The sequence below is a fragment of the Cyprinus carpio genome, chromosome B4, assembly GCF_018340385.1.
Source record: "Cyprinus carpio isolate SPL01 chromosome B4, ASM1834038v1, whole genome shotgun sequence".
In the NCBI taxonomy this organism is placed as follows: Eukaryota; Metazoa; Chordata; class Actinopteri; order Cypriniformes; family Cyprinidae; genus Cyprinus; species Cyprinus carpio.
The window spans coordinates 24,720,034-24,735,337 of NC_056600.1; the positions used below are offsets into that span (position 1 = coordinate 24,720,034).

General features: G+C 41.3%; 1 protein-coding gene across 1 annotated transcript; it reads left to right on the forward strand.

The window, feature by feature from the left end:
• The first annotated feature begins 9,152 nt into the window (after positions 1-9,152).
• Positions 9,153-12,292, forward strand: LOC122137226. Its single transcript, XM_042722982.1, has 8 exons — positions 9,153-9,607; positions 10,088-10,217; positions 10,417-10,642; positions 10,927-11,225; positions 11,371-11,461; positions 11,661-11,777; positions 11,904-11,979; positions 12,054-12,292. The coding sequence occupies exons 4-8, from the start codon at positions 10,987-10,989 to the stop codon at positions 12,290-12,292; spliced, it is 762 nt and encodes a 253-aa protein (XP_042578916.1). The 5' UTR covers positions 9,153-9,607; positions 10,088-10,217; positions 10,417-10,642; positions 10,927-10,986.
• Positions 12,293-15,304: the final 3,012 nt, after the last annotated feature.

The following is a 15,304-nucleotide window of genomic DNA, read 5'->3' on the forward strand; positions in this document are numbered from 1 at the left end:
GTCAGCGATGCTAAAGCTTAGTGATAGTTTTAAGAAAATGTTCAAGTACACTTAGCAAAAAGACAAAGTAATGAATCAGGAAACTGGTTTTATTGTTTTCTCAAAAACAACAATTCCTGCATAACAGCAGGAAAAGATAGCAACTTATTAGAACTTCTTAGAACCTGTTTTGGAAAACCACATCTTCTTTAAGGAATAATATTTTTTAGAATTAATTGACAATGTTCATTTTGGAGTGAACCACTCCGTAATTGCACTCAAAAACAACTTAATGCACTCAAAACACACGAGAACTTATAAGAAACTTATAAAACATAAGTAATAGTTCACCCAAAAATGAAAATATAATGAAATTAAACTCGCTCTCAGGCCATCCAAGATGTATATGAGTTTGTTTCTTCATCGGAACAGATTTGGAGAAATTAAGCATCACATCACTTGCTCAGCAATGGAGAGAATGAGTCCAAACAGCTGATAAAAACATCACAATTATCTACAAGTTAGCTGCTTGAAGAGGATCCTTTGCAGAGCAAGTTATGTGATGCTTAATTTCTCCAAATCTGTTCCGATGAAGAAGCAAACTTATCTTGGATGGACTGAGGGAGAGTAGATTTTCATTTTTGAGTGAGCTATTACTATAAAGATCATGTTCGTGAACTGACACTGTACTCAGCCTCGTGTATCAACTGCAGTATCTTTATTTGTAGTGAACTCCTGGTTTCCCTGGGAAGACGGGAGAGAGCTGGGTGAATGCAGTTGAGGAAGCTGCTTACATCATCCTCTTTTCTCTTTTCTTTTACAATGGACATTATTTCACTTTCAAATTCATCCATGGCACTTGATTTTCTTTTTTTCTTTTTAGATGCAGTGGTGCCCTGGCTGCTGGTGCCTCATACAGGGACCTGGCCGCTCAGTTTCAACTGAAAAATAAAAGAATATTGCCAAGTTCATGCAGCAGAGTTTGCTTTTGAAGTCTGTTTGGGAAGTCGACACACACACACACACAGTCAAATCAAAAATTATTCAGACCTTTTTAATATATTTTTACTAGTGGGTGCAGGACACTATAGTTAATTTGTGTAAGTGAGTATAGCAAAATAAAGTAAACTTTGACATATTATATAATATATAATTTTATATATTATAAAATTAGTGCTTCCTCCATTTTTGAATTTCTGTACAGAGAGGTCACGCAGTGACGTATCGATCATCTACTGGTCACACGTCTTCACGTGATGCAAATTCGCAGGTCAGAGTTCACCAAACTTGAACTTTGGAACGCAGCGAAATGCAAAATTTTTCACATGAGCTTGCGTTTCCGGTCTGACGCATTCGCATGCGTATGAATGGAAGTCAATGGAACGAAAAGTGCAGTGTGACCGCCCCTTTAATGAATGTGGGTGAGGAATCCCCAAATGTGATTAAACATGGATCGTATCAGCCAGCAGCTAACATCGCTACTAACAGGTGCTCAAGTTCAAGCAGACATCAGCATTCAGCTCAGAGCACAGCCGAGCCCAGGACTCTGATAGTGGGTGACTCCATTATAAGAAACTTCAGTAGCAGGACTACAACAACATGCTGCCTTCCTCAAGCAACCGATTCTGATGTGAACAGGGAACTTCGGAACATTCTGATGAAGCATAAGACTGCAAATCAAATCATCATCCATGTGGGGAAGAATGATATTCAGTAAGAGCAGTCAGAACTCCTTAAGCAGGATTTCAGTGAACTCTTTGAAACACTTAAAAAAGTCTTGAAGTTCAGTCGCTCATCAGTGGACCTTCCCCATCAAGGGGAACTAACATGTTTTTACGGTTGCTTGGGCTTAATACATGGCTACAAAAAAACCTGCAGTATAAAAGGAGTCAACTTCATCGACAATCTTTTCTGGGGCCATAGACTAGGGGTTTTCAACCTTTTAGTACATGCGCCCCCCCAAGTTTGTCTAATTTCACTCACGCCAATTTTCAATTACTTTATTAACATAAGCACAAAACATTCATTAAAGCAACCATCCAATAAATCAAATACATCCAATACTTCCAATAAAGACAACCATTGGTATTCACCTACTGTCTGAGAAGGCTATCTGTTTGTGCACTTCAAATGTGTGCGTGCGCGGTGCGCATAGAAACGGTTTATCACAGCAAGTGAGTAAATTACCGCATTGAGATGTCTTGGGCTTAAATGGCTTAAAATTACTTTAGTGTTTAAACTGACAAGACTTAAATAGTGAGAATGAAAAACTTTCTTAAGGAAGCAGCACTGGCCTGATCGTTAAGATCAGATGGGGGCTGAAACCCACCTAAAAAGGGTTTAGAACCGCCCCTGGTATAGCGTTCGTAATTATATCGAAACATAAATGTATAACCAGTTTACATGATTCAGTGCGATGGCTGAGCGTGTTTCTGAGATAACAACTTGCGTAACCGTGGTTGGATTTCCGACATGGCTAACCGTTAATCATCTTACACTGTCAATAAGCATGACTGATACTCGAGCCAGCTCTTCTCTGTGTCAACTGTGTCAACTAGCAGTTGGAGTCAGATTGCACCCTAGTGGATGGCTAAAGATTTGCTAACTCATATTCATAAATCCTCAAGGGAATTTCTCTGAATTAACTGATGCTCAGGGGGGTGCGCCCCACAGGTTGAAAACCCCTGCCATAGACAGCTGTTTAAACTGGATGGCCTCCACCCAAACAAACGTGGTTCAAGAGTGCTAAAAGACAATATGTATTTCTCCCTCTGTCATCTTCAGTAGTGTGTGCCAATCTACTTAACCTGAATGGCACAAATGTTTACAGAACAAGCGGGAACCCAGTGTGCCTGTAGCTTTCTCTATTTCTGTTTTATCACGTGATAGAAAGTCTAAGGCCTTCTCAAGCTGTACGGCTGACCCATCTAATCTGCGGCCTTTGATTATGTATCAAACTAAGACTGCTGAGACACAAAGTAACGGCATCAAGGTTTTTCTAAATTTGTAAACATTTTTAAACATTCGCTCACAAATTAAAAAATTTAAAAAATAATTTCTGATCAGTGACTTAATAACCACAAACAACCTGTATTTTTTGTTTCTAAACGAAACATGGCTAGAAGACAGCTTCAGTGCAACAGTCCTCAATGAAGCAGCCCATCCTAAATTTAATTTTATAAGTGTCTGCAGGACTGTTAGGAGAGGCGGAGGTGTAGGTGCTGTATTAATGCAAGCAAGTGTCACATTTAGTTTACATTTGGTCAGTACTTGTCTTTTGAATATCTAGGGATTGTGCTGAAAGGTGCGCCATGCATTCTGTTTATCATTATTTACAGGCCTCCAAAATACTCTCCAGCCTTTGTTGAAGAGTTCACAGAACTGTTATAAATGATTTCCTCAGAGTTTGACTGTTTTGCTATTGCAGGGGATTTTAATATTTATACAGATAATGCAGAAATCAAAACTACAAAAAAAAAAATCAACTATTTTTTACACTTTTGACCTGATTCAGCATGTGCATGAACCCACACACAAAGGTGGACACACTCTACATTTAATCATCAGTAGGGGTCTAAACATTTCATCCATTGTTATTAAGGATGTAGCACTTCTGTATTTTCTTTGATTTATTGATTTCTGTTACCACTGAATTTAGATCTGTTTCTGTCAGAAAGAGGGGCATTAACGGGAACACTAGTGTGCTATTTATGGAGGCTATATCTTTAACAGCAAGCATTTCTGCAGACTCTGTTGATCTTCTACTTGATTCCTTTAACTCAAAAGTTAAGAATATTATTGATGATATTGCTCCTATGAAGGTCAGCAAGAAGACTGGCTGACAAAAATCACCTTGGAGAAAATCAACAGCAGTTCAGAGTATTAAAAGACAATGCAGAAAAGCTGAGCAGATGTGGCGAAAGACGGAAATTGAAATTCACTATAGCATTTATAAAGACAGCCTTCATGCTTTCAATGTGGAACTAGCCACAGCCAAACAGACCTTCTTCTCAAACCTCATAAACAGTAACTTAAACAACACTCACACTCTGCTACTGCTACTGTTGAGAGACTGACAAACCCCCCAAGTCAGATTGCCAGTGAAATGCTCTCCGACAGCAAATGCAATGAGTTTGCATCCTTCATTTTTGTGAAGATCAATAATATACTTTAATTCTGATTCTGGCAAAATATCAGTGCTGGTACTACTAGATCTTAGTGCTGCTTTGACACTGTCGATCATAACATACTTCTTGAGAGACTAGAAAACTGGGTCGAGTTTTTTGGGATGGTTCAGGTCATACTTAGAAGGGAGAGGTTATTATGTGAGTATAGGAGAGCACAAGTCTAAGTGGACGTCCATGACATGTGGAGTCCCACAAGGCTCAATTCTTGCACCGCTCTTGTTTAGCCTGCATATGCTCCCACTAAGTCAAATAATGAGAAAGAACCAAATTGCCTATCACAGCTATGCAGATGACACCCAGATTTACCTAGCCTTATCGCCAAATGACTACAGCCCCATTGACTCCTTCTGCCAATGCATTGATGCCAGAACTTTCTTCAGTTAAACAAGGAGAAAAAGTCATTGCATTTGGAAACAAAGATAAAGTTCTCAAGGTGAATGCATACCTTGACTCTAGGGGTCAAACATCATGTCAAGACTCTTGGTGTAATTCTGGAGACAGACCTTAATTTCAGTAGTCATGTAAAAGCAGTAACTAAAGCAGCATACTATCATCTCAAAAACATTGCAAGAATTAGATGTTTTGTTTCCAGTCAAGACTTGGAGAAACTTGTTCATGAATTTATCACAAGCAGGGTGAACTATTGTAATGGTCTCTACACCGGCCTTCCCAAGAAGACCATTAGACAGCTGCAGCTCACCCAGAACGCTGCTGCCAGATTCTGACTAGAACCACAAAATCTGAGCATATCACACCAGTCCTCAGGTCCTTACACTGGCTTCCAGTTACATTTAGGATTGATTTTAAAGTACTTTTACTTGTCTATAAATCACTCCATGGCTTAGGACCTAAATACATTGCAGATATGCTCACTGAATATAAACCTAACAGACCACTCAGATCATTAGGATTGAGTCAGTTAGAAATACCAAGGGTTCACACAAAACAAGGGGAGTCTGCTTTTAGCTATTATGCTGCCCGCAGTTGGAATCAGCTTCCAGTAGAGATCAGATGTGCTAAAACATTAACCATATTTAAATACAGACTCAAAACGCATCTGTTTAGCTGTGCATTTATTGAATGAACACTGTCCTGTCCGAACTGATTGCACTGTATTTTATGTTTAATAATTTTACATTTTTAAACTGTTTTAAATTCATTTGAAATCAATTTCTAAATCATTTTAAAGTTTTTCAGTTCCCTGTTTTATTGTTGTGATTTTTTATGATTATTTTACTTCCTTTTATGTAAAGCACTTTGAATTATCATTATGTATGAAATGTGCTATATAAATAAGCTTGCCTTGCCTAAACAGGCAAACCTTTCAGCACACACCCACAAAATTTGGTCCTGTTGGATCAGAACCAACTGTGTGGCCTTAAGCATCAATATAGCAGGAAATAACCCATGTTGGTAAGAAGCCAGAGACAGAAAATCACAGATACATGGTGAAAGTCATTGTTAAATCCATGACAGAACACGCCTTGAACCTGTCACAAAGTGACTGCACAGCAGTAGCAACACATAACCTGGAAGTATACACTATAGCCCCTTTCACACTGCGATTCCGGAAAATACACGGGTAATGTGTCCCGGCAATTGTTCCCAGGTTGCTAGATTTTGCCCCTTTCACACTGCCAGTGATTACCCGGAATATGTGTGTGCGTTCACACACAACCCGTAAAGGTCCCGTAAAGACACGTGACATCAGGATGTTACGTGTAATGTATGAGTCGAAAACTCTAGGCACGTTAACTTTCACTTAAGCTGGCGAACGATCTCAGCTTCAGCTCATAAAAGTGAGGAACTAACTGATCTCTGCGTTGTTACAGTTTGCACGTATTTGTTTCGTCGCGAACGTTGATCTGCCTTCATAACACGCTAAAAGAGTCGTGCGATAGCGTGTGTCATCACTACGACACGGCATTAGTTCTGGCTTTTGTTCACACAGCGCTCGTTCCGGGACTGAACCCGGCAATGTTACTACGTCCCCGACCCGGGATCAATCCCGGAATCAACATGTTTGCGTTCACACAGAAGGCGACCCGGCAATGTTCCGGCAATTTTCTGGGTCCAACGTTCAGTGTGAAAGGGGCTTAAGCTTTCTAGATGTTTTCTAATGCTGAGGAAAAAGGAATAATTGGATGTGGACATTTAGTTTACTTAAATTTAAACATTTGAATGTCACTGGTAGCACAGTTAAATTCCACTCATATTTATTGCTGTAGAGGCAAAAATTTCAGATTAATATTCAGAACCTAAACAATGTTCAACAATAAAAATTTGACTGTGTTCCTATGGCTCAGTGGTAGAGCATTGCATTAGGGCAAAATGTTGTGGGTTCAATTCCCAGGGAACAAATACACACAAATGTATAGCCTGAATGCACTTTAAGTTGCTTAGGATAAAAGCATCTGCTAAATGCATAAATGTAACTTGAGTGTACAGTAATACTATCCTGTATGGTAGGTTAGACATTTCAAAGGGTTTTTACAGTAACTCATTGCCAAAAACTGTTTACAGTAACTTGCTGGCAGCACTGCTTAATTTAAAACACCACAAATTCTTAAATACCAATGTAAATGTGTGAAAAAATTACTGTCATGGATGGCTGCTATGAAACACACGAGCACATGAAGATGAACGTAGAAGGAATCTTTAATAAATTCAAAGGTTAATAATCCACAAAGGGAGAACAGTAACACATCCACACACTGACCGGACAATAAAGAACAGAAAGAGAGCAACTTAAATACACAAGCAAATGAGGACACTAACAAAACACACCTGAATAGAATGACAAAATCAAATCAATAACCATGACAACTAAGAAGACTGTGAAAATGGTGCAAACAGAAAGTCCAAACTAACAGAAACCATGACAGAACGCCCCCTCCCAGAAGGTGCAACCTCGTGCTGTGATGAGATGGTGAAGGGATGGCACTCCCGGTGGAGAGCTGCAGGAGGAGGTTTGGCAGGTAGGCGGACGAGCAGGAGCAGAACAACAAACAACATACAGGGATGTGCAGACAGAGGGAGTAGCCAGGAGCAGCAGGAACCAAGCGGGACCCATACCACAGCCAAGAAGGTGGCCCACTGTGGAGCCGATGGAGGGATGAGCCATGGTGAAGGAAGGGCTGATGACTCCAGGGGGTCAACTGATGGATGCGGAGCTGGTGGTAAGGGAGCCCAGGGTGGAGACAGAGTTGTAGAGCCAGGGCGATACAGAGTATCCGGAGGGCCAAGGCGGAGCAGATGGCTCAGGCAACCGAGATGCAGGCAGGGATCTGGAATGCTACGCTGGAGCGACAGGGGACCAAGGTGGAGCTGGAAGGAGAAGCCCAACTGAGCCAGATATACGGAAGTATGAGGTGAAGCCGGAGGAGAGCAGTCCCGAGGTAAGGGCAGGTCAACGACTGACTAAGGCAGAGCCAGAGGGACGAGGGAGCCCGGCAGAGCTGTTGGAGTCCGTATCTCGCAGTTAGAGACGGAGATCGGGAGACTGACAGACCAGAAGCGAATCTGCTCCACAAATGGAAAGCTGAGGATGAGCTGAGGGACTGACAGGAGTCAGCACAGGTGGGATTGAGGAGCCAAGGTGACAGGGGAGTGGAGGTTGGAGTTCAAGACTGGGATGGGATGGTGTTTTCTGGCAGGAGGAGAACTGGCATGTCTGCATATAATTCCACTAAGCTCAACCTCAGCTCATCCTCAGTGGTGGTTCAGTGGGCGAGGCTTTCCTCCAGGCCCTCACATTCCACTGTGTCATTCTCCTTAGCAGGCTTCATTGCCAGCTCACACACCTGGTCAGACATCGCATGAGGCTCTGGCTCCGGGGCGATCCTCAGTACTCTCACTCCTAATTGTGATGGCTTGTCGTTGGCGGTGGGCAGATGTCAGGGATGGGATAAAGAACAGACAATAACACACCACAATAAGGAACAGAAAGAGAGCAACTTAAATACACAAGCAAATGAGGACACTACAGACACACACCTGAACAGAATGACGAAATCAAATGAATAACCATGACAACTAACAAAACTGTGAAAATGGTGCAAATAGAAAGTCCGAACTAACAGAAATCATGACAAATACATTTCAAACGTTCTCAATTCAAATCATGTTTTTCAGAAATAAATTTAATAAGACACAAAGCACATGAAGTTAATGTACAAAAGTAATTAAAGTGCATTTAGAGTCACATTTTAAAACACTGTATAAAACAGTATTTAAAACAAAGTTTCTGGACTGCATATAGAACTGTATACTTCCCAAGAACACACACACACACACGCACTTAAAAATACAATGCTGGGGTATTATGTGTCCTTTGTATTTCACTGCACTGGATTTGAAATTAAACAATTGACTTACTTTTTATATTTGAGTGCAGTGTATTTACATCCATGTTCACTGTTTAACAAATAGCTGAATTCACATTAAATTAACTGTTAGCCACAATAACATTAATAATAACACAATAAGTCGTAATTATTGTAATTCTCATAAAACACTCAGCATTTTCTGAACTGACATGCACTCAGTAACCACATGCATCCACCACTGCACATTTGGTTATTTAAAGGCCGTGTTGCATGGTTAATTTTTCAACGAATTTGTGCAATTTGCTTGTTGGTAATAAACATTTAAACTGTTATCCATTGTATTTTATGTTGTTGGGTATCACAAAGCGGAATATAATACGAAAAAGTAGGTACTATCTTACAGCGGTTTGCAACGATTCTCCTTTCCCCCACAATGCATTGCATTACGTCACATTGGGGAGAGAATTTACCAAAGCCCGCCTTGAGAGTATTGAGAGTGACTAGAGAGACGAGTAGTAGACGAGATTATTCAGATAGCATTCAGATAGCGCAGATTATAGATAAATAGATAAACACATAGATATAGATAGATAGATAGATAGATAGACAGACAGACAGATAGATAGATAGATAGATATATAGGCTAGTATAGAGAGAGATAGGCAGACAGCCAGATAGCATAACGTTAGCATAGATAGCTAGCAGCTAGATAGATATAAATATATAGTAGGTAACGTTAGATTGACAATGATGAACTACTGTGTTTGTGCTGGGTGTAAAAACTCCACCCAAACAGGACATAGGGTCCATGGCTTCCCTATGAAGGACAAGGCAACCCTCAGACAGTGCGTACAATTTGTCCGTGTTAGGCGGGCAAATTTTTCAATGACCTCCGTCACCACAAACTCCAAGATCTGCAGCGCGCATTTCAGGGAGGAGGATTACGACCCAGGGGATATCAGGATGGTTTCTCTTGGGCTGAAGAGGCTGGGCCGGGTACAGCTTATTCCGACCGCGGTGCCGTCTGTGCACACGCACCTCTCTGCCTGCCCTGCCCCAAGAGCGAGAAGCACCAACATTGGTGCCGCCCGCCGCAAGCGAGAGCTGGCTACGGTAAGCCTCATGCTTATGTTTACATTAGCTATCCCTGTGTATACTAACATACCTTGTTTCTCCTCCACTACAGTCATGATTAGGGGTGCGTTTCCCAAAACCATAGTTGCTAACTAAGTAACCACCTTTTTGGTTGCAATGCAATTTCCCATTGACAACCAACTAAGTTGCTAACAGGTTAGCAACTATGGTTTTGGGAAACGCACCCCAGTCTGACATCAGAAAAGCACATTTCGTGATTCATGAATATGAACCAAAATAAAAGTGCAATGTCCAGAAGCTCGTCATATTTAGCTAGATAGCGCCTTGGCTAAAGTTAGTGTTTGGATCACTGGTGATAATCAAGCGACTTTCACAACAGTGTGTGTGTTTGATTTAGATGCTTGATTTAAAGTGGATGGAAATTGACTATTACGGTTTTCTTTCATATGTACTTAACCGTGATCGTGTTGCTGACCATTTTGGATTTCTTTGCGCAAGATGTTGACAGATGCCTCGACGCAGGAGACTGCGGACAGTGTCGGTGCTACGATGGATGACCCCTTGCCCTCCTCCACCACTTGTGACACAGTGACACAATGTAATTTGAAGCCCCATGGAATGTCTCACGGTAAATCTTGGGTATTTCTGGGATGATTTAATGTTTGAGTGGTTGATATGTTGTCTAAAACATACGTTGCCAAATTCTATGCATGCAGGACATTTCCATACATGTTGATGAAATTGAAACATAGCCTACACCAAAACATAACCTCTTAGATTTGCCATGATTGTCATATGTGTGGGTATGTTTACTGCCTCTGCCACAGCTGTGCAGGTGAACCTAAAGCCCAAGATGGTCAGTGTGGGGACTCAAACGACTTTCAGGATGCAAACTTCCACCCCCCTCACTAGTCCTGAACAAACTGATGAAGAAGAGGATCCCTCTGTCATCATCAGTGATTCATCATGGGTGCCAGAAGACCAGATGTCTGACGAGGATGAGGAGGAATTGTGTGAGGAGGAGCCATCTCAAACTTGTCACCCCCACCAAAAGTGAGATAATTTAAAACCAACATAGTGCAGCAGGGAGGAACATTCATTAAAATAGAGCAGGTAGGGTTTTGTTTTCACAAATTTAGATTAAAATCATTATTTCTTACTCTGACAATGTCATCATGTCCTGCTTGCTATATTTCCTATGAAGGGTAATCTCATTTGTGTTTCCATTGAAAACAAGAAACGTTTGACCAGTAGTGTACAGTACTTACTCTATACTGAATCCTGATGTACTGTTGATTTTTTTTTTTTTTTTTTTTTTTTTTTTTTTACATATCTAGGTCTGTGCATCATGTGGTTACCAGCGTTTCTGGCAAAACCAGCCAATCCTACACAGGAATATGGCAGCCTGCAACCTCCTTTTAAGTGGGGCCATTCATTTTACTGGATGTTTGGCCTCCCATACATTGCGAATGATGACCCTGTTTGGCCTTCAGTGCATCAGCGTGAGCACTTACTTTCGTCATCAGCGCCATTACACAACCCCTATCATCATTCAGGCCTGGCAGAATGATCAGGCCAAGAATCTGAGTGACCTCAGGGCAATGGATGGAGGCCTAGTTGTTGCTGGTGACTGCAGGTAAAGCAGAATTGTTTATTCTATGTCATTACTATAATTTTACATACAACCTGGATTCTATATTGCAGGTGGCATGGTGGATTGTCTTTACAGACACTGGTTAATAAAAACTTGAAACATAATTCAAATTTGTAATTATCCCCAGGTCAGATTCTCCAGGGCACTCTGCAAAGTACGGCTCATACTCGTTGATAGAGGAGAGAGTGAACAAGGTGGTGGATGTGCAACTTGTTCAGGTAAGCCTGATGTTATACGACAAAGAAATTAACTCTGTGGACTGCAACTTATATAGCACTTTTCCACTACTACAACCATGCATAGGGCTTTATCATGTCTTTTATCATTATAATGCTTGGACCAGCAACCCTCTGGTTCCTTCACGCCTCCTTCACCACCACAAACATTCTACACTTACACTGTTATGTCATGTTGGAGAGCTCAGAGGTCCCCAACAGCTCTTGGTGTGAGCTTGAGGGGCTCAAGCGCAGCATCAGCTTACTGAGGAGGCAGGACCTGCATTTGTCAACCCTTATCACAGACAGACATCGCCAGGTAAATACAATATAGATGTAGAATGTAGATTTTTTTAATTGCACTGAGGTTGATGTTTGTACTTTTGCTGATGCACTGATGGCCAGACAGTGCAAGCATCCACAAAGGTTGCTTTCTACTCTTTAGGTTGCCAAATGGGTGAGAGAAGAGCTGTGCCCTGAGGGAACACAGCATTATTTTGATGTGTGGCACGTTGGGAAAAGTATGTATCCATTGTTGGAACCTTGAAGCAGTTTTTGTTATTGCATTTCAATTAATACCATTTGTCTAAACCAGGTCTGGGGAAGGCCTTGGATACAGCCTCAAAAGACAGGCAGTGTGACCAGCTGCAGTTGTGGAGGCCAGCTATAGTAAACCATCTTTACTGGACAGCAGCCTCAACCCCAGATGGCAACCCAGCTGTGATGGAGGCCAAATGGAGAAGCTTGGTCAATCATATCCAGGACATCCACGACCATGACACCCCTGCCTGTTTCCAGTTGCGCTCATCCCCCTCTGGAGGGGGATCAACGTGATAAAGAGTGGCTGGAACCAGGTACAGTACACAGTATGCAGTATTATGCATGCTCTATAATTCCTATGCAGGATAATCTCATGTGTGTTTCCATTGAAAACAAAAATATGTCTGTCTCTCTCTCTGTCTATTTGTCTGTCTGTCTGTCTGTGTGTCTGTCTGCCTACATATCTTGGTCTTTGCAGGCTCAATGGGAGCAATAAAACTGGAAAGCATCGTCACAAAGACGTCATTACTGAAGGATGTGAGACAGCTGTCTCCACAGCACCAGACTTTCTCCCTTGAAGCCTTCCACTCCCTCATCCTACACTTCGCACCCAAGCACACTGGATTTTCATACCTGGGCATGTATAGCAGGTCAGTGCTGTGCAATGGAATAGATAATGCAGTATTTTATCATACACACACAAGATTTTTGTTTCAAAGGTGTTTTCAAATTTGTTATTCTGTAGGCTTCTCTTAGCGGCACTACATTATAACTTCAATGCAAACAGAGAGACAGCACGAAGAAGCGATGGAATGGAGAAGTTTTGCGTGCGATACCCACGGTTTAGAAAAGGTGCCTATGTAGTGCGTCCCATCAAAGAGAAGGCCTCATACGGTAAGCCATATCATGCAGTTGTATCATATTTTGATATGGCGAATGAGACATCTGATCAGTGACAGCAGTCTTTATACAGTATTTTATTATATTTATTATGTCTGCAGGTTATGCAACATCATTAAACGAGGCCCTTCGGGAGAGCTACACACAATCACCAAAGGCTCTTTAAGAGGTTAGCGCCAGTCTGTCAGCCTGTGCACCCGCCCCCATCGCCAAATCATTCGAACAAATTCCTAAGGAGGAGGCCATCAGCCTCTATCTAGCCCAGCAGTCACGCTACAACAAATCTAATTAACATTTTTATTTTTTTTTCCTCCCAGACAGGTCCAATCATTTAGTTGTAAGTATTTATTTTTGTTGTTTTAGTTGTATTATTTTTATTCCTTCCTGTCTGTTCATTTGGTGGTGGTTTTCTGCATGCTGCGTGTTTTGTCTTTGTGTGCTATTTATTGCTACCTTTCCTCCACTTCTCCCCAATGTGACGTCATCACCGAATTGCGTAAAAAAACCCGTTAATAACAAAAACGTAAAAAACTGGTCTTTAAGACCATTTTTGAGACATTTTAAAAATGATATACATATCTTGAGTGATTTATGTACCCATTAATCGACAGTGGTAGTCAACCTGCAACATGGGCTTTAAACAAATCTGCAATCTGCACACTGATAGCATATAATAAAATATATATTTTTAAAAATCCTACCTCTCTAAAACTTAAAATGCCTACCAGCACTGCCACTGATATAAACAGAGTAGTAGTCATCAATATTGTAGCAGCACAAACTACATCTTCAATTGGATCACCTACACTCACACTAGTTTTAGTTAGGTATTCCCAATAAACTGGAAACTGTGTGTATGTTGTACATATCTTATTGAGTATGGGAGAGTGGGGGCGGTTGCAACACTTTTTACATTTCCTTCAGTTTCTCAGCGACTGTTTGTATTAGAAAGACAAATATATATATATATATATATATATTAAACCAATTTATATATACACATATATTAAACCCATTTATATCACCTACCTGCCCATACTGTTGCAACATGTGTACATGTGATAATATGAAAGTAATTTGTACTTAAATGGACCTTGAAAAATGTTGCAACTGTCCCCATATATGGATGTAATAAAACTTATACTTCGGCATCATTTTTCAAACCTTTTTTTAGTTTATTTGAGACCAGAGTTCACTGAGTTAACTTGTTAAAGTAAAAAAAACAAGTACACAACCATGTAACACCATTGTCAATGCCACAAACAGATTTATGTAGGCCCTAACAATTTCATAACACCACCAAAATAACACAAACTGATTATTTCATAGCATCAAGTATTCACAATTCCCCATCTGACTCACAATTGTGGCAAACGTAAATGGAACCACCATCAGTGCAGGCTTCATGAGCCCATGCCTTGCACTGCCAACATTGAAGCCACACCTTGCTCGGTCTGGAGTAGCTCTCCAAACAGACAATGCAAAGATCTTCTTCTTTCTCAGTGTCACTGTCCTTCTCTGTATGATTTTTCTTCTCGGTTTTGGTTTGTTGGCTTGTTTCCAGTGTTTTTTTTTTGTCAGTTTTCTCTTAACTTTTTTTGGCTTTCTCTTAACTTTTGCTTTCTCCCTCTCCAAAGCCTCTTTTTCGGGGGTGTCTGTCAAGATGGCCGATTTGCATTTTTTCATACCGTTTGCTTTCGTTGGCCTATCTTCCATGGTCCTGCTCTGGGGTGAGGTCTAACAGTCTCAGGTGAGAACTCAGCTTGCACTGGAGGAACTGTAGAAGCAGAACTCCCAGCATGCACTGGAGGAACTGCAAAAGAAGCAGAACTCCCAGCTTGCACTGGAGGAACTGCAGAAGAAGTAGGACTCCCAGCTTGCACTGGAGGAACTGCAGAAGAGGCAGAAGTCCCTGCGTGCACTGGAGAAACTTCCAAAGAAGCAGATGTCACAGCTTGCTCTGGAAGAACTGGTGGTGGCGGCCGGTCTGTCATCAAAGATGGTGCAAAGTCACTGTCTTTGAATTTATCTCAGTTATAAGGCCAAATTCCAGTGCTGCTAAAGCCATTCAGCACATTGCCTGGTGTTCCAGCCAATGGGAGGGCCAACCTAACAATTCCAGGAATGTCGTAGATGGACATCGTCAGGCCTGGGTGACTTCTCATCCAGGTATCGCAAAATGTGTTGACATGACGTTTTAGGGGGCCATAAATGGTACGATCGAGTGGCTGTAATTTGTGGGAGCAGTGGGGTGGAAACGATAGCATGACAATGCCATTTTCTCTGCAGAAATCTATTCATCTTACAGAAAGATGGGAGGAATTATTATCAAGGATCAAGAGGACTTTGGCATCCAATGAGGCCCTCTTGTGGTGGTGGAAATGTTTAAGGAACTGAAGGAAATGG